The 19,379-nt window shown below is 35.7% G+C and overlaps 1 protein-coding gene across 1 annotated transcript; it reads right to left on the reverse strand.

The window, feature by feature from the left end:
- Window positions 1-17,385: 17,385 nt before the first annotated feature.
- LOC123322365 (piggyBac transposable element-derived protein 4-like) lies at window positions 17,386-19,170 on the reverse strand. Its single transcript, XM_044910310.1, has one exon. It carries the CDS (start codon window positions 19,168-19,170, stop codon window positions 17,386-17,388), a length of 1,785 nt encoding a protein of 594 aa, XP_044766245.1.
- Window positions 19,171-19,379: the final 209 nt, after the last annotated feature.

A 19,379-nucleotide genomic window follows, 5' to 3' on the forward strand; every position in this document is an offset into this window, starting at 1 on the left:
CATTTCAACCTGATGCCTGCCTGCTACCTACTCTGTTATCCTATGCTCTCCAAGACAAGAAAATCTTCGTAGGTAAATTGAAAACATTCAAATATCCCACTGAAGATGTGAGACAACTGCACTCGATATATTCCTAGTAACCCAATGAACGGGAAATACTAAAACCACCTGCTCACCAGATTTCCAATATATTCAAGATTTGCCAGTTGGTTTTGAATCTGAGATTGAGTAATTTAACATTGACTTTTAGTCTTATATTCCGGAGTGTGTTTTTCACTGAAATAGATTTTTTAAATGTGTTCTTTTATTTCACAATGCCTATCACTATTTCAGTATATCTTTGAAATCGAACATTGAAGTGAGGGAAAAATTAAGATCAGAGTAACATTTTACTTGGTAAATTTCAAAACAGACAGTTAAAATCGGTATAAATGAAAGAAACAAAATGTTACTTTACCTATCAGTCCTTCGTATCTAGAGTAAGTATACATCATAGTGTGAAGAGAATATGGAGAATTAGATTAAAGGAAATCTGGACCTCTTTAAACGATGTGATAATAGATATCGGGAAAAGAAGTCAAATTCCTGGGTCTTCTAAATACTCTTCATTGAAGTCATCCTGGCTTTTGTTCAGTTTCTGAACTTCTTCAGAAACTAAGAATAAATACATACAATATTTTAATTAATGGACATTGTCCCTGAAGAAGTCCAGAAACTGAACGAAAGCTAGAATGACTTCAATAAAGAATATTTAGAAGACCCAATAATTTGACCTCTTTTCCTGATATGTAATATCACAGAATATGGAGAATATTTACAATGTATTATCAAAGTTCTTTTTCGGTTTTATGAATGAAATAAACATTTCGTAAATTCAACCTATAGTTTATATTTAATAATTTCAACACGATGAATTAACATACGATATGATTCTCATTGTTTCAATAGGCAATTGTGAAATATTTCTCCTTCGCAAAGCTTATTATATCAGCAGTTCACTGTTTTACCAAATAATTTCATGGCTATTCATTAATGCACCTGTCCATTTATTATCCACTTTCAGACAGAGTTTTAGGAGAATCTCTTGTTTGTATAAAATAATAATGGCTTGTACTTAGTCTCTCGGAATCTATATTATATATTGGTGTTGGGAAATACCCATGCAAATTTCAAAACAGACACTTCGAATCAGTGTGAATGAAACTTATCCATCAAGAAACAAAATGTTACATTCCCTATTAGTTCTTCGTATCTATAGTAAGTATACATCATAATATGAGGAGAATATTTGGAATGTTTGATAATACATCTTATTTGGTTTTATGAATTAAATGAACATCTTGAAAAATCAACCTACAGTTTATATTTAATTATTTCAATACAATGACTTGACATATGGTATGATTCTCATTGCTGTATTAGGCAATTTTGAAATATTTCTTATCCGCAAAGCTTATATCAGCAGTTCACTGTTTTTCCCAATAATTTTATTGATTTCATGGGTATCTGTCCTTTCAATATCCACTTTCTGAAACCATAGTTTGAGGAGAATCTCTTGAATGGCTCGTTTGTAAATTATACTCATTGTTTGTACTTAATCTCTTGTAATCTATATTATTTATTCGAGTTAAGAAAATCAGCATTAAATGTGATAGTTCTTAAAATTTTCTGATTGCCAACTGCCCTATTCGCCTCAATCAGTAGAATTTATATGTTAAGATGACATTATAACTAATCATCATCACATTCTCATTCAATTCGAAAATCTTGGTACATTTGAGAAGTGAGGTTCTCTTGCCCTACACTCCTCTCTTATAAACAAATACAGAATATTGCAGTATTTTGATCATTCAACATTACCTGAAAACAAAGGTTGCATTTGATTACTTAGTACTATGAGAGAATGATATTCATTTTATACAATTTATGGATACCTACTTTTATTATATATAGAAAATATATTCCGTTGGATCAGTGAATGTATCCTAGAGAGCACTTTCAATGCATTTCATCATATTATCATTGGTCCTACTTGATTCGTCAAAATGATTATTCAAATTGATTTCATTTTTGAGGAAAGTCGAAAAATTTCCAGATTGAAGGTTATGTAAACAATCAACCGTTTTGGTACTGCAGAATTAAATGTCCAAATTCTCTGTCAAATTTCAGAAATGATAAGACAAAGATGAAAGAGTGCCAGTTCCGAGTCGTTCCGAATCGTTCCGACCAATCTGGCCAATCAGGAGAAAGTGGGCGTCATTTTCGGTCGAGTGACTCTTCGATGCAGAGAACTTTCTATTGAATAAACTTTCGATCGAAAGACTTTTCGGTAGACCGATCCTTACTCACAGCGAACACCTCTGTTAAATTTCTTGGAGTGTACCTGGATGCGTCTCTTACGTGGGCGGTCCAAATCGATAATTTGTCTTCTAGACTCAGCAGCAATATATTTGCTATGAGGGTACTATCGAGCTCGTTGTCAACCGGAGTGCTGAAGACTGCCTATTTTGCATTGGTAGAAACACACCTTAGGTATGGAGTCCTAGTATGGGGTAATTGCGCCCAGGCTGGGATCATTTTTGGACTTCAGAGACGAGCGATGAGAGTTTTAGGCGGGCTGGGATACCGTGACTGCTGTAAGCACGTTTTCAAGGAACTGAGAATACTCACTTTTCCCTCCCTATTTATGCTTGAGAGTCTGCTCTACATCCATAAAAACAGCAAGAATTATACAACGCTGTCAGATACTCATGAACATGACACCAGAAACAGACTCAATATTAGGAAGGAGTACGTTAGACTGAGCAGATCCCAGCGCGGTCCGGACTTCAGCGCTGCTACATTATTCAACAAGCTTCCTGTTGGGGTCAGGGGCCTGCCGACCAGGATATTCAAGGGGAAAATTAAAAAATTTTTGTTGTCGCATGTCCTTTACTCGGTGGACGAGTTCGAAGGCATGAGAATCTCTGAGACCGACTTTCAATGAATTGCAGATCTATTATATATATTTGATTATAGACTTTCAATACTGTATGTTTGTTTGACTATTCATGTAATTAGTGCTATGCTATTTAACTATATATGTGTGTGTGCATTTTGATTATGTGAAGTATTGTTGTAGTATCTGATGTTTCTATATCTCTGTACTGACCTGTGAAAGCATAATGTAGTGTGCAATTCATCAATAAATCTCTCTCTCTCTCGCTCTCTCTGGGTGGAGTTTTTCATTTTCGGATGTAATGATAAGGTTATGATTGTTTTCTGGATTCAGCATATTTTCTAAATCTTCATCAGCTAATACCGGTAGGTCATTCACATCAGGTAAAATCGAGGATATTTCAAAATTCAAATTGTTTTCTGATAATAGAGAATTTTCGTCATTTTCTCGATTATTCAATGCTATTCGAGAAAGTGCGTGAGCAACTTTATTTTCCTTGCCTTTCGTATGAATAATATCAAAATCAGATTCTTCCAATTCAAGTTTCCATCTTATGAGTCTCGAATTCAGTTCTTTCATTTTATAAAGCCATACAAGTTGGTTAAGATCAGTTTCTACAGTAAAGTGTTGTCCAAAAAGATAAGGTCTAAGTTATTTGTTGAATCTAATATCGCAAGTAATTCTTTTTCAATGGTAGAATAATTTTTTTTCGGCTGAATTGAGTGTTCTGGAATAGTATGCTACTGGGCGATTTGACAAAGAGAGCACGCTTCCAATAGCGACGTTTGATGCATCGGTGGTTAGTTTGAAAGGTTTTTCAAAATCTGGGTGAATTAAAATTGGAGCATTCATTAATAACCTTCACCTAATTGGAATGCAGAAATGTAATCTTGATAGACAGATTTTTTATTTGCAACTTTTTTCAAACATTTGGTTAGTGGCGACACGATGTGCGCAAAATTTTTAATGAATCGGCGTAAATAACCAAGTTAGCCTAGGAATGATTTTATTTCTTTTGTATTTCGGGGTATTGGATATTTTTCAATCGCTTTCAACTTGGAAGGATTTGGTGATATTTCTTCGGGGGTTATTACATGTCCTAGAAATTCGACATCTTTGCTTGAAAATTCGCATTTATCTAACTCGATTTTCAGGTTGAATTCTAGTAGTTATTGAAAAATCAATTTTAAAGGTAAATATGCTCTTGCAGCGATTTTGAAAAGATTACAATATCGTCCATGTATACGAAGCAAAATTTGTGAGGATATTCCTTAAAAACATCATCCATGACACGTTGAAATGTGCTAGGGCCACTTTTCAAGCCGCGAAGATATTCGTAATGTCCGTTGTTCACTGTGAATGCAGTTTTCTCGATGGAATCTGAGTCCATTTCGATCTGATGAAAGGCTATCGCCATATTTAATGTTGAAAAATAACAACTTTTCCCTAAGTTATCCAAGATTTCTTCTATACGTGAGAGGGGATATTTATCTTTTATTGTTTTCTCATTTAAGCGACGGTAGTCAATTACCATTCCATATTTCTTTTCGCCAGATGCGTCTTTTTTCTTATCTACTATCCATACAGGGGCACTATAAGGCGATATCGATGGACGTATAATTTTATCATCAAGTAATTTTTGAATCAGTTCTTGAATATTCTTTTTCAATCTGTGGGGATGTCTGAAGGACTTAACATGAACGAATTCTTCATCTTCCGTTCTAATTTTATGTTTAACCGTATTACTGAAGGAAAGGTCAGAATTTTCATTATAAAAAATGTTTTTGAATATATTGCATAGTTTCAAAATTTCTCTTTTTTCTTCTGAGCTCATATGAGCGGTTCTGATACGAGTGATACGTTCGGTAAATTTAAATTTCTGATTTTTGATGGGCGGTTTTATTATTTTAGTTTCAAGTAAGGATTGAACAGGTTTTCTTTCCGAAAAATTAATTTGAATGTTGTTAATTGGTTGTGCAATTGGAATGCAACAGAATTCGTCTCTCGCTTGTGCAATATATTCTGGTGTTGAAAATTCTTTAAAATTTATCTCAGGTAAAACTTCTATAGTTAAACAAGGTTAAACGGTATTTTCAAATCATTGATCATCAATGTATGTGTTTGATAATCGATTTTTGCACCCAATCTCTGTAAGGCCCGGTACTTTCACGTGCGAATAAATAAATTTATTCGAATTTATTAAGTCGTATTCGTAAGATTAGTAGAAATGCAGTCTTTTCACTTTCAGATAGTGTTATTCATCGAATAAATCTGTCATTGAAACTTAATTAGAAGAGTTTATTTGTCATAGATCGAATGTCGGTACGTCATTATTGGTTGAATAAAATTTATTCGAAGGTGAAAGTACCGGGCCTAAATCGGAAGTTCCTAATAATGCGTCAAATTTTTGATGCCAGTCGACTACATGTAAATGAATGTTTTCATAAATTCCCAACTCGTATAACATTGGAATACTCAAATTACACGACTCTACAAAAAAATTTTTGTTCTTTGTCCTAACGTTTATACTAGGATTTTCCGGTTAACTATGCTCACGAAAAGAAAATAACTGTTCTTGGTATAAAGTTTGCTTTTGTGATAGTTATAGTATTAATAGTCGTTCTTCATTTTTTTTATAATTTTTAATAATTCAAAAAGAACGTCCGATGAGAGTGGGGTATTTACGTTTACAAGGTGCCGCTAGAGGGCACTCGAGTCATAAACAATGATCAGGTGTTGTTTACTAGCCCAGACAAACTTTAAATATCGTCAAGAAAGTGTAAATACGATGCTGATGCATTTTGTTTCATATGCGGTCAATTTATTATAATTCGTGACGTGAAATACGAAAGACATCTCACGTTCTCTCTGAAGCCTATGAAGCATATTTTGACTTTCCTGTTTGGAATCAAGACAAGCCATGGGCTACACATGTTGCTTGTTTTTATTGTAAATGCTATCGTTGAATCAGTCTCCTAAACACAGAAGCAAACTTTTTCATGCCATATATTTTTTTTTTCGTCTAATTAGGATCTAAACTATCGAAATTTTATGCTTTGCAGTCAAAGTCAAATTTGGTATTGACCCGTGTTATCATCTGCTTCAATGGTGTTTCGTAAACCTGACATACTGAATGGTTCTTTGTTTAGAAAATGTAAAAATTTTTCATGAGCCGGTTTTCTATTAGGTAATTACTGAATTGGTTGCACCTCAATCAATGAAATTCTAAAATCTACACCTCAAAGGTAAATGTAGGATAGTTTTGATTTGATTTTAACACAATTCAAATCTAGGTTTCGTTCGGTTCCGAGGCAGTTGCCTGAAAATTTTCGTCTTCATAATTTTCTTCCCATTCTTCTTGAGAATTAATTATTTCGTATTCATTTTCGTATTCTGTAACGAGTTTTCCTCGGTGTACTCGAGCGTCAGCTTTTCTTTAAGGGAGAATAGCAAACCTACCCTGGTAGCTACTAGCCGAAGACAAGGTTCCTTGGTGTCTAGGGTGTTAGCGACGCCCAATGATAGTCAAAATCAACGTACACAACTTTTATTTGTCGACTCGTAAAAAGGAAACACAAATGGCACTATCACAAAATTCGTACAGTGAAAGACTCGAAATCACTGAATTTACAGGTGCAAAACGGACGGAATGAAACGGAATCCTATCTTGTAACGTTGTCGTCGAGCGATATTTCTTCAGGTTTTTTAACATATGACAGATTAGGCAGTTTTTATATTTATTGTTGCTTTCTCGTTTATGTCTCTACATTGAATGAAATATAACAAACATATTTCTAGGTATTATATCAATGCACTGTTGCCAAATTTAATATAATTCTTAATGACTAACTATTTACAATGTTGACTATGTTACATCTTTCCCTTTAAGCTAAAGTCATACCTTAATTACTTATTATTTTTTTTTTTTTATTTTTTTTTTTTTTTACCATATAATTACCTAATTCTATTTAACCTATTCTATAACTAACATTATACTTAACTATCTAATTCCAGTCTACCTAACTTATACCTAATTCATCTATTATATAAGTAAATGTTAATAAAGAAATACTACTCTTTATAGTTGATTTTTTTTCTCTCTCTCAAATCATAATCGTGCTTATTTTTACACATATTCAGACTGAATCTAGCCCTATTAATATCTACAAGATTTTCAGGATCTGTGATTATCCTTGTACCTTCATTTGTTTTATCATCATGAAATTTGGAACAACTATTATTAAGCAAAATGATATGTTGTCTAGTTCTTCTGAAAATTCTATTCTCAATATCTATGACATGATAAGATCGTGGTTCCTCACATAAATTAACAATCTTCCCTTCTTTCCAAACATTTTTATATTTAAACAACACCCTATCACCTACTTTTCCTTCTGCCAAGTTTTTCACATGTCTATTATAATAATTTTTCTGTCTCAACCTTCTATTTTCAAATTTCTCACGAACAAATTTCTTATTTATCGCTACAGGCTGAAGCAAGTGATCCATGACAGGTATGTCATCTTTTAGACGACGACTGAGTAATAATTGAGCAGGTGATAAACCAAAATCAGGACTAGATGTATTTCTATAGTTGAGCAAGTATGAGTTGATATCGCCATTTTCCCAGTCACACTTTCCGAGCATATTTTTAGCAATACTCACAGCTTTTTCTGCTAGACCATTGCTTCTTGGATAATTCGGACTTGAGTTAATAAGTTTGATATTCCTTTCATTCAAATAGTTCTTTAATTCGTATGAATTGAAGGGAACGTTGTCAGTAACAATTATGTCCGGATATCCATGCAAAGAGAACACCTTGTTGAAAATTTTTATGATCTGACTTATATTTTTAGATTTTAATTTTTCCAATTCGATCCAACGACTATAATAATCTATAATTACTAGATAATCATTATTTTTAAACGTTAAAATGTCACTAGCTAATTTTTCCCATGGGCGATTAGTTATAGAATGTTGTAAAATTGGCAATTTGGAATTATTATTTCTGAACCTATTACACACACTGCATTTTGAAATAAAGGTTGCTATATCCCTAGAAATCCCAGGCCAGTAGATGCATTCCTGAGCTCTAGTTCTACATTTATTGATTCCCATATGACCCTTATGTAAAATTTTCAAAAATTTCAGTCTTAATTGCGCTGGTATTATTAATCGATCACCAAAAAATATAAAATTGTCAGCTACAAAGATTTCCTCTTTAATTTGAGAAAATTTCTGTACCTCTTCAGACAATTTATTTACACGCTTAGGCCATCCTTTTTCAGTGAATGCTTTCAGTTTAATCAAATTTTCATCCTGTATGATATATTTCTCAATTTCTTCTTTGTTTTCGTCCGACATAGGTAAATCTTTTATCACATTACTATGAACAAGAATATCTTCAATTTTATCAGAATTTTTCATTTTCACAGCAGCCCTAGATAGCATGTCTGCTATCAGCATTTGATTGCCTGGTAAATACGTAACATTGAGGTTATATTTGAACAATCTGAAAAGTAATCTTTGTAACCTGCTAGATACTTTATTGATATCTTTTTTGAATATATTCACTAGTGGTTTATGGTCGGTTTGTATTTCCACTGTTCTTCCGTAGCAATAATAATTGAATCTTTCGACTGCAAATACTATAGCAGATAATTCCCTCTCAATTGTTGCATATCTTTTTTCAGCATCTGTCAAAGTTCTCGAAGCAAACGCGACCACCCCATCTTCTTGCAGCAAACACGCTCCAAACCCTTCAATTGAGGCATCACTTTGAATCACGATAGGTTTCTTTATATCATAATGACGTAAAATTGGTGCTGAAGTCAATAGCTTTCTCAAGTATTTTAAAGCATCCGATTGTGGCCTATCCCAGTGCCATATGACATTATCGCGAGTTAATTCTCTGAGTGGACTGGTAATTTGAGATAAATTTGGAATAAATTTTGACAGATATTTCACCATACCTAAGAATCTCAAGAGTTCCTTCTTATTTTTAGGATCTTTTAATTTAACTATCGCGTCAACTCTATTAGGGTCAACTTCTATACCATTTTCCGAAATAATATAACCCAATAGTTTGATTTGTGTTTTTTTATATTGAAATTTATTTTTGTTGAACGTAATTCCACAATTTTTTGCTCTATCCAAAACTTTTTTCAAAATTCTGTCATGCTCTTCTTCAGTCGAACTTGCTATTATCAAATCATCAATATATATTCTGTTGCCTAAAATATCACCGAAAATTTCTGAATTTTTTCGTTGAAATATTTCCGCTGATGTATGAATTCCGAAAGGTAATCGCAAAAATTTATATCGACCCAATGGTGTGGCAAATGTACATAGTCTCGATGATTCCATATCAAGTTTAATTTGATAAAAGGAATCCTTGAGATCTGCTATGGTGAAATATTTTAGACCGGCTAGGTCACCGAGTATTTCTTCAGGAGATGGGATTTGAAATTGTTCACGTTTCAAGCATTTATTAAGGTCTGATGGATCCAAACAAATTCGTATCTTTTTATTTTTTTCTGTAACGACGATATTATTAACCCAATCAGTTGGCCCTGATTGCTTAGCTATTACACTATATTTCTCCAGATTTTCTAGAGATTTTACAAATTCTGGAAAGAGACTCTTAGGGATTCTGCGAGCGGCATGTGCAATAGGTACGCTATTGTGATTCAAGACTAACCTATGTGGTTTTCCTGGGAATGTTCCAATGCCCTCGAAAACAGACTTATATTCTGTGAAAATTGCGTTTAATTGCTCAGAAAATCCGACCTCAACTGATTCAACAACTTTAATTAAATTGCATTTCATGCTACTTTCTGAACCTAAAATTGGTTTACCCTGCTCTTCAACAATTAAAAATTTCAAATTGTATACCTTATTCCGAATATTACAGTTAATCTGTATGGATCCTTTGACATCCAGCTTGCTTCCACCGTAAGCAACCAAATTCACCTTCTGATTTTTGTTGATTTGACCTGAACCATTTTTCTTGTTCTTTATCACACTTTGAAAAACGTTGGCAGGCAGAATATTACATTGAGCTCCAGTGTCGACCTTAAAACACACAATTTCATCATTAATCTTAACATTTTCAGTTATTTCTTTCATAATATTTAATTCAGAAATATTTTTTTCAACTATTTCATTTTCTGTATCTATTATATTTACAGTTTCAAGCGAAAAATTATCACTAGAATCGGAATCTATAAATTCTTCATTTATTTCATTAACCTCTCTTTTTTTGAATTTAAGGAACTTCTTTTTCATACAACAAATTTCAAAGTGATTCATTTTTTTGCAAAAACTACATAGTTTACCATATGCTGGACATTCATTTTTTTCATGATTCAAATTGCATCTTTTACAAGTGAAATGGACCTTATTCTTTTTATTGAAATTTGAGCTACTTATCTTATTCCGCTTAAAGTTTCCTCGATTCTTCCGTGAATACTCCTGGATTGCATCCACTGCCGTTTCCATTCCTTTACTGCCCATTTCCGTTGTCTGCTTGCGACTGGTCTCAAAAATTTGGCAAATTTCTTCTGCTTTTGCCATGGTCAAATCTTCAATTTGTAGCAATTTTTCCCGAAGATGGTTGTCACACATACCCATTATCAGCTTGTCTCTCACCATTTCCATGTCCTTTTCATATTCGCACGTAGCTACCTTGGTTTTCAATTCTAATATATATTGCGTTAAGGATTGTCCCTCATTTTGATTCCAGCTTAAGAATTTGTATCTCTCGTAAATCAAATTCTTTTTAGGTTCACAATATTTCTTGAATTTGTCTATAACATCTGTTAATTTCGCTGAACTTTTTAGTTCAGTATTATAGACTGCAATACCCTCGTCGCCAATTAAATGCAAAAGTATCGCTATTTTTACACTTTCATCCTCTTCTTTGTCTTTTCCTGATGCTTTCATGTACAGGTTAAATTTTTGTATCCACGTGGACCAATTCTTTGAAATGTTTCCAGAAAAATCCATTGTAGTTGGAGTTCTCAAACCCTCCATTTTCAAAATAAATAACTTCTTGAATATATATGAATTTATCGTGTTTTACACCTGACACCATGTAACGTTGTCGTCGAGCGATATTTCTTCAGGTTTTTTAACATATGACAGATTAGGCAGTTTTTATATTTATTGTTGCTTTCTCGTTTATGTCTCTACATTGAATGAAATATAACAAACATATTTCTAGGTATTATATCAATGCACTGTTGCCAAATTTAATATAATTCTTAATGACTAACTATTTACAATGTTGACTATGTTACAATCTCAACAGTTATACGGGGGTATACGGACTAGTTCGCCAGCCAGAACCTGAGACGTACACTTGGCGGATAGATATCGGACTTCAGCCAGGTTAGGGGATGAAAGACGGCACAGATTTACGACAGCTCACCCCTAGGTGCGCTCTTCGCCCCCTGAGTATCCACGCCAGCGGGGTTCTTCGATAACAGCTGAGGTGAGCGTCGAAACAACGGGGAAGGAAAAAGGGTTAGCAACTCCAAAGTGCTTCCGCACCCCCTGAGTATCCACGCCAGCGGGGTGCTTTAGCAGTAGGGGTGGAACTTAACCCGGGGTAGGAAGGGATGAAGGAAGGTTTTTCGCCTCTCCAAAGTGCTTCCGCACCCCCTGAGTATCCACGCCAGCGGGGTGCTTTAGCAGTAGGGGTGGAACTTAATCCGGGGTAGGAAGGGGTGGAGGAAGTTTCTCGCCACTCCAAAGTGCTTTCCGCGCCCCCTGAGTATCCACGCCAGCGGGGTGCTTCTGCAGTAGGAGTGGAGCTTAAACTAGGGGTAGGGAGGGATGAAGGGAGGCTGAAATTCCAATGATACGAAAGAGAAAAAAAAATGGCGGAGTGTCGTCTTACCTATGGTCTGGCCACTTGCACTCGCAAATTTCAAAATCACCCACTATGGTGCACAATAATTAAAGAGAAAAAAAACTAAAGAAAAAATTCTGTCTCCTATTAATAAGAATGAAAAAAAAAATGAAAAATTCTAAACTATTCAACTATACGGCGGACGGCAAGCGAAATTTCGGCGTGTGAACTCGGCAAAATGATTCGAAGTCAAATCTTAAGTGAAAATCATAAGTCTAGTGGCCTGCGGGGAAACATCTGATTTTATACCCACAGGGGGGTGCGGAAATCAGATGTGCCCGACAGTCGAAATTCGGTAAATTTGCGTCGATGAAGACGTCTTAATTTCGACTTATCTGTGCTAGCGAACAAAAAAACTCGGTTATCTTCCAATTCAGGATGTTTTATACGGTGCGACATCGTTTCTAGGAAATTAAAACGGAATAAAAACGGTGCGGAATGTTTACAATTCCGAACGATGTCGGAATCCTGAATTGGAAATTCGAAAAGATTTTTCGGAAAATTAATTCAAAACAAAATTACTTAAAAATGAAAACTAAAATAATTATTCTAAAATGAGGGGGTAGGTTTGAAAACTACCCTCTCGTTACAATTCTGTTTCGAATTCTTGTGGATTTTCGTTATCTGATTGTAAGTTGAAAAATTCTCCAGAAATGAAGTTCGATTTTTGTTGATTTCCGGTTCTTCTAGTAGAAATGGCCATTGGCGTAACAGATGGCTTGAAAGTATTTGTTGTTGAGATTGACATGGCGGTTGGTTTTGGTCATTGAACTCTAAAAGAACTGGAATGTCATCTCGATGCAGGCAAACTGAGGAAGACTGAAAGGGAAGATGTAGAGCAATCTATCTCTCTCTGCGCTCTGTCAATTGGTTTATAACGATGTAAATAATAATAATAATAATAATAATATCTTTATTCCACTGAATATACAGTGACGTTAGCAACTTGAAAAGTTTTATAGTGAACAGAAAAAAAGAGTAAAAAACAAGTGAACAATAAAGTCAAAAATACAAATACTCAAATACATGTAAAACAAAAAATTATAGAACCCTCATTGCCGAGACGAACTCACTCACGCTATAATAAGAGCCATTGGCGAGAATCGATCTCAGTTCACGCCTGAACTCCGAAGGACGTTTTTCAATTAAATACATCGGTAGAACATCATATATCTGAATACCCGATATCATCGGAGATTTCTCATGAAATGCATGGTTCAAGCCCGAGTGGTAGAATCTTCGACAACCGCGAGTATCATACGAATGGTGGTCACAGAGTCTAGGAATCCTGAATCTAATGTCATGAATATAAATCATGAGGTGGTAAACATACATGGATGGAAGTGTCAGGATTCCACGGGAACGAAAGTACTACACGAGGTTTGGGGATCGAGCCCAAACAACGCGCGAATAATACGCTTCTGCAAAACAAATGCTCGGTGAGATCCCGCAGCACGCCCCCAAACCAGCAGACTATATCGCAGTACTGAGGCGATGTTTGAGTGATAGAAAGTCAGAGCACAACGAAAGCCAACATGTCTTTTTAGATGACATAGGGTATAGTAACATCTATTCAACCTAGCGCAAACGTTGTCGATCTCAGATGTCCAGCGCAAATGATTGTCAAAAACGCAGCCAAGAAGCATCACCCGATCTGACAGCCTTAGAACAGCACCTCCGAAAACAAGACGAGGTTGGCAAGGCTCCCTATAAGGGCTGTGAAAGTCGATACAAACAGTCTTTTCATTATTTATAGTCAAATGGTTGTTATCGCACCACTTTGAGAACTGGTCGAGCACAGCGTCGCACTTCTCCTTCAATACTTTGGGGGACGGATCACTCACCACAACACCAGTGTCATCAGCATAGAGAAATACCTCTCCATCAAGTATGTATTCAGGTAGATCGTTAATGAATAGGAGGAATAGCAACGGTCCCAATGAACTTCCCTGTGGGACTCCGAATAAAATGCCAAATTCCCTTGAAATAGAATCCTCAACCCTTACGCCAAATCGCCTATTGCGCAAGAAGGATATGAGCCAATCATTCAGCTTGCCGCGAATTCCCAAGCGATACAATTTTCTCGAAAGAAACAGCGGATCAACACAATCGAATGCCTTACGCAAGTCGAAACTAATCATTGTGACATAATGACCGTCATCCAGCCTTTTGGAGATGGACTGCACCATACTACAGATGGCAGTTGAAGTGGATCGGCCAGCGCGGAAACCATGCTGACACTCGGTGAAAAAACCGTGACCCTCAATGAAATCAACCAATCGTGTATAAACTGTCTTTTCAAAAATCTTAGAGAAAACACTCAGCATAGTGATTGGTCTATAATTATCAACTAAGCCACGATCACCCTTTTTAAAGATCGGGACGGTCAAACCCATTTTCAACGTGTCAGGAAATGATCCGTTCGAAACAGAAAAGTTTATTGTATCTGCCAAAATGTCGCAGATATACGGGGCAGATTGTTTCACAACTCGAGCTGGAATGTCGTCCCAGCCTGCTGTTGAACGATTTGGTAATGATGCTATTATACGTTCAACTTCCTCTGGAGTAACGGGATGGAAAAACATAGAATTTGAGATGTTTTTGGACGTGGTGGAGCACTCAACCGAAAGAGAAGCTGGAGGGAAACGACCAGTAATAAGTCCCTGGGCAGCCGAACTGAAATATCGACCAAAGAGGTCGCACAATATTTTAGCATCCGATATTTCCCGATCACCCTCGTACAATATGAGGCCTTCACGGGAAACACATTTATGCCGAGCCGAGTCGATAATTCGCCACGTTGTTCTCATCTTATTTCTACTAGCATCAATCATATCATCAAATATGCCCTGACGATAAGACAGAATCATATTGTTTACCTCGAACTTCAACAGATCTCGATTATTATAGCGTGTTCGAGCTCCAGAATTTTCTGTCCCAAACAAAAACAACTCGGGGCGTTGAAGTGAGACGACAGCTGCGTCCAACTTCTGATGCGGTTATTCGATTGGTTGCCGAACCATCAGAACGAGATGGGTTGCTCTACATCTTCCGTCTCAGTTGGACACACTTTTCGTACCTAAGAGGCCCTTCCAGTTCTTTTAGAGTTCAATGGTTTTAGTTGAGTTTTATACAAGCTTGAACCTGGTTTTGTGCCGAAAACTTGTCGATTGGTTGGGAAGTTTTGATTATTATTGATTGGTTTATTTATTGTATAAGGAAATCTTTTTCCGTTGGGTACCTGCGCATTTGTATTGGAATACTGATTTTGACTGAACATAGGTTTTTGTAGTCCGTAACTATTTCTACTTTGGTTGATATTCGGTTGAGGAGAAACAGGTTTTCTACGAGGATAATCCCATATGACATGACTGACTGAAAGTTAGCATAGTAAACGACCTTGAGAATTTCCAGGCTGACATGCATTCTCAGAGAAAACAACGAGAATGAAGCCGATGCCAGTCTTCTGCTGTGCTGTCTGGTGTGCTCATACCACTTTAGATTCCTGTCCGAATTGATAACCAAGAACTTTGTTGTTGGGGATATACAGGGTCTTTCACGAGGAACCTCACCCATATCACAGCCCTCTTAAACACAGAGCCGTGAACACTATGTCGCAACACCGCAAATCGTCCGATGCGGAAGGCTGACTTCGGGATTGAAGTAGGCCTCACGGAGTACGTCGTAGGAGCGCAATTTTTAAATAAATTTCTATTAATATGTACTCGAATTATCGGCATGGGATGTCTAAAGTTCAATTGAATATCTACAAGACACATACTAAGCCCTACTTGGTCAATAAATTGGATTGGTTCAGCATATTATGATTCGAGAACAAGTTAATGAGAACAAAGTGATCTGGTTGGGAGCACTGAAAATTAATGATAAATCCAATTATTCTGATAATATCGCATATTCCAATCTCAATTTATCGTTCAGCAAGAACCAACGGGAAGGTGTAGGGCCATCTCTTGCCACAAAATTGCGTATATGAACTTATAATGTATCCAATTTAAACATTATTAACATATAACATATTAAAAACGAGAAAAAATGGTTTTGAATCAGTTGAATAAATTCACGTACACAATTGAAATGAAAACAAAACTTAAATAAAATTCTTTAAACTTAACTGTAACTCAGAATATATATAAAACTCAAATAAAATTCTTTAAACTCAACTGTAACTCAAAATATAAATAAAGAATTAAATAAATAAATAATTCTATTCGACGAGGGAGAATTCTGAAGAACTTTCTATTTCGTAAAGGTTTCTAATTTCCCTTTTTTTTGGAGCTCGAATGTATTTTGACGATCTGCACCAGTGGCCTTCTTTTTCTCTCGCGTGTTGGAAATGGTCTAATTAGTCCTATTTTTCACATAATTATTCAATAATATGTTCGCAAAAGTTGAGAAAAGCGAATACAAAATTTTTTTTAAATCACGTCCACAAGAGCAAGTTTCTGAGAAATCGGAATAATAAAAATCTAATTCGATACTACGTTCTGTTAATTTGCAAAGAATCTGTTTTTGATCCGTAGTTAGTAAAAATTTTGACGCACAATTTTGATCATTTAAAATATATTCAAAAATGGAGCACATGTGAACAAAAATGAACATGACAGGATCAGTGGCAATCGAGGGGTCTTTCACTGCGGAATTTTGGTGTACAAATTGATGGAATTGAAGCGGAATTGCACGGAATTTTATGGAATTACACGGAATTATATTGGAATTGATTGGAATGGAATTGAAGGAATTTTTATAGAAATTCAATGGAATTTAAAGGCATTGTGAAGGAATTGAATGGAATTGTAAAGGAATTGAATGGAAATGAACTTGCGCAGAAAGATGCTTTTGAATATTCGTGTCACCTAACAATCGTTTTGATATAACCTATAAAAGTACTTATTTTGGTGTGAAGTTGATGATGCTCGAGCCAAGTTGATATATCTCTACCATCATTTCAGTAATATTCAACATATTATACGAGGCGGCCATGTCAACCAATTCATAGTGGAACATTTCCATATATTCGAGTGTTTCTGGAAAACGTGATTATGATTTTATTGATGAATGAATATGGCGTACATTTCGATGTAGAAAACTAGTAGGAAGTGATGGGTGACATGCATTAACCCTGCGTTACTCGCGCCCTCTTTTAGATCGTATTTACTCGCGTGGTCTACAAGTGTAGACCATATTTATTTTAACTTTAAATATTACATTGATATATTTCAAAGATTATCTATGATGATATCGTTTATTTGACCACTTGTTATTCATATAATTGAAACTTTGTGATAAAATAATGCTTCTCTTTGAGAGGAAATCGAGAAAACTTCAATGTCTTAGATTTCAACATTTATTTGTAATGAGTCTATATTTTTCACATTCTTTCAAAAATAAGTCGACTCAGTAGTTAATAAAATGTATAGGAAAAGAAACGAAGGTGCATATAATCAGAAAAATCATTATACAAAAACAAAACAACAATAGTTACAAAAATCTGGGTGACAAAAAATGGTGGGCTTTATTCAGCCATACAAGTGACACATATTTCCTTCATGTGATTTTTACACGTGTACCTATTGCATTTGTAGCAATATTTTCGTGTGGATTTGTTATCGGATCTGGGGCATATAAGGCAGCGTCCAACATAATTTTGTGGCCTGTTTGGGGGAGCGGGTAAGACCTCACTTACACCTAGCAGATGTCGGGCGCGTCGCCTAATTTCTACGGGCAATTGCAGAATTGTTGATCGGACCTCGATTTGTGGTTTGATCAGTTCCCATGCACATTTTTCTAAAAATTCACTTCGAGATACAGTTTGTCTAGGATGATTTGCTTTGAATACGCATAAAGCGTTTATACCAGAAATGTTCAATAAATCGTAGAACACTACCATTGGCCAGCGACGAGTATTTCTGGCAACATTGTAATTGTTGCAAAGCTGATCTACTAGATCAACCCCAATTTTTGTTCTATTGTAATCGGTTATGATAATAGGTTTTTTGTCAACTCCAGTATCCACATCTATCGTTTTACAGTGATGCATAGATGACAATAATAGCACAGACTTGTTTTTCTTGGGACAATAGGAAACGAGGGTACATTCTTCTTTGAAACCAAAAATGGAGGACTTTTCTTCTGTTTTCTTGTGCGGTAGGAACTCTGGTGGAATTTCCCGTTTATTTTTTCGTAGTGTACCGATATATGTTAGCTTATGGTGCCTCAGGAGTTTTTCGACTAGCGGTACACTACTGAACCAATTGTCTCCAGTAACATTACGATTGGTGCCAGCAATTGGTTGTACCAATCGAAGAACAATTTCTTCACCTGAATTATTCAGTTTATAAGGGCCCTCTGGCTGGAGCCCAACATAAGTTTCCAAATTCATTGTATACGATGTTTTGGCATCAACTAGAGCGAACATTTTTATTCCATATTTAGCAGGCTTGCTCGGTATAAACTGTTTGAAACCACATCTGCCTCTGAAAGCCAAGAGTTGTTCATCAACCGTAAGGAACTCGCTTGGAATGAAATTCGCTTGAAAATTCACTAAGAAATTCTCAAAAAGTTCCCTAATAGGAGCCAATTTGTCAAGCTCTCTTCTTTCATTTCTGGTCTCCACATTGTCGAACCTCACACATCTCAGAAGGAACCTGAATCTGTTCTCACTCATTGCGAGATAACAGGATTCAATACCACTTCCCCTAGAATTGTCCCAAATTTTTTTCAAATTTTTTCTTGAACTCCTAAAAGTTCCAATAAGAAACAAAATTCCTATGAAGGCACTCATTTCTCTCTCATCCGTTTTTCTCGCATCTCGAACTCTTTGAAATCTGTTTTGAATATTGTCGATGTAAATATTCGTTGATATTGTTATGATACGCACAATGATTTCATTTATAAACAATTTTAGACACTCGATTGGTGTTGTCGCATTACGAGCATTTCCCTTAGTGCCTGGTAGGTGTTTCACAATATTATGTGAACGTAAACGAACTTGCAAGTTAGGCGGATTCTTCCGCCATTTGGTAATTTTGTCTTTTCCTATATAATAGCCAGACAGGTGGCTTGAGCTTGAATTCTCTTCTTCGTCTAAAAGTTCGTCATCCTCTGAAACTTCCAGCTCAGAATCTGTATCGTGGTTACTCTCTTCAACCGCATCTTCATCTTCATAATCATCTCCCTCATCATCATAATCATTTTCATCAGATGAGTTTTCGAATTCACTTGGAAGTTCATTAAACCATTTCTGCCAGACCTCAGGATCCTTACTGGTCTGAATACGCCTTTTTTTAGCATCAGACATACTGGTTTCCAGTTTAACAATAAAAAAACGGCTTTCAGCTACTGTGACTGGAACCGAAAATTGTAACGTGAACGGTCGCGCGGACTACAATCGTAGACCAGTCGTATTATCGATTGATTTACTTCGATTACAGCTCGGTGATAGTGTCAAACGCTCAATGATTGTATGAATACTGATATTCTCAACAGCTATTGAAGCGCATGAACAAG

The sequence above is a fragment of the Coccinella septempunctata genome, chromosome X, assembly GCF_907165205.1.
Source record: "Coccinella septempunctata chromosome X, icCocSept1.1, whole genome shotgun sequence".
In the NCBI taxonomy this organism is placed as follows: Eukaryota; Metazoa; Arthropoda; class Insecta; order Coleoptera; family Coccinellidae; genus Coccinella; species Coccinella septempunctata.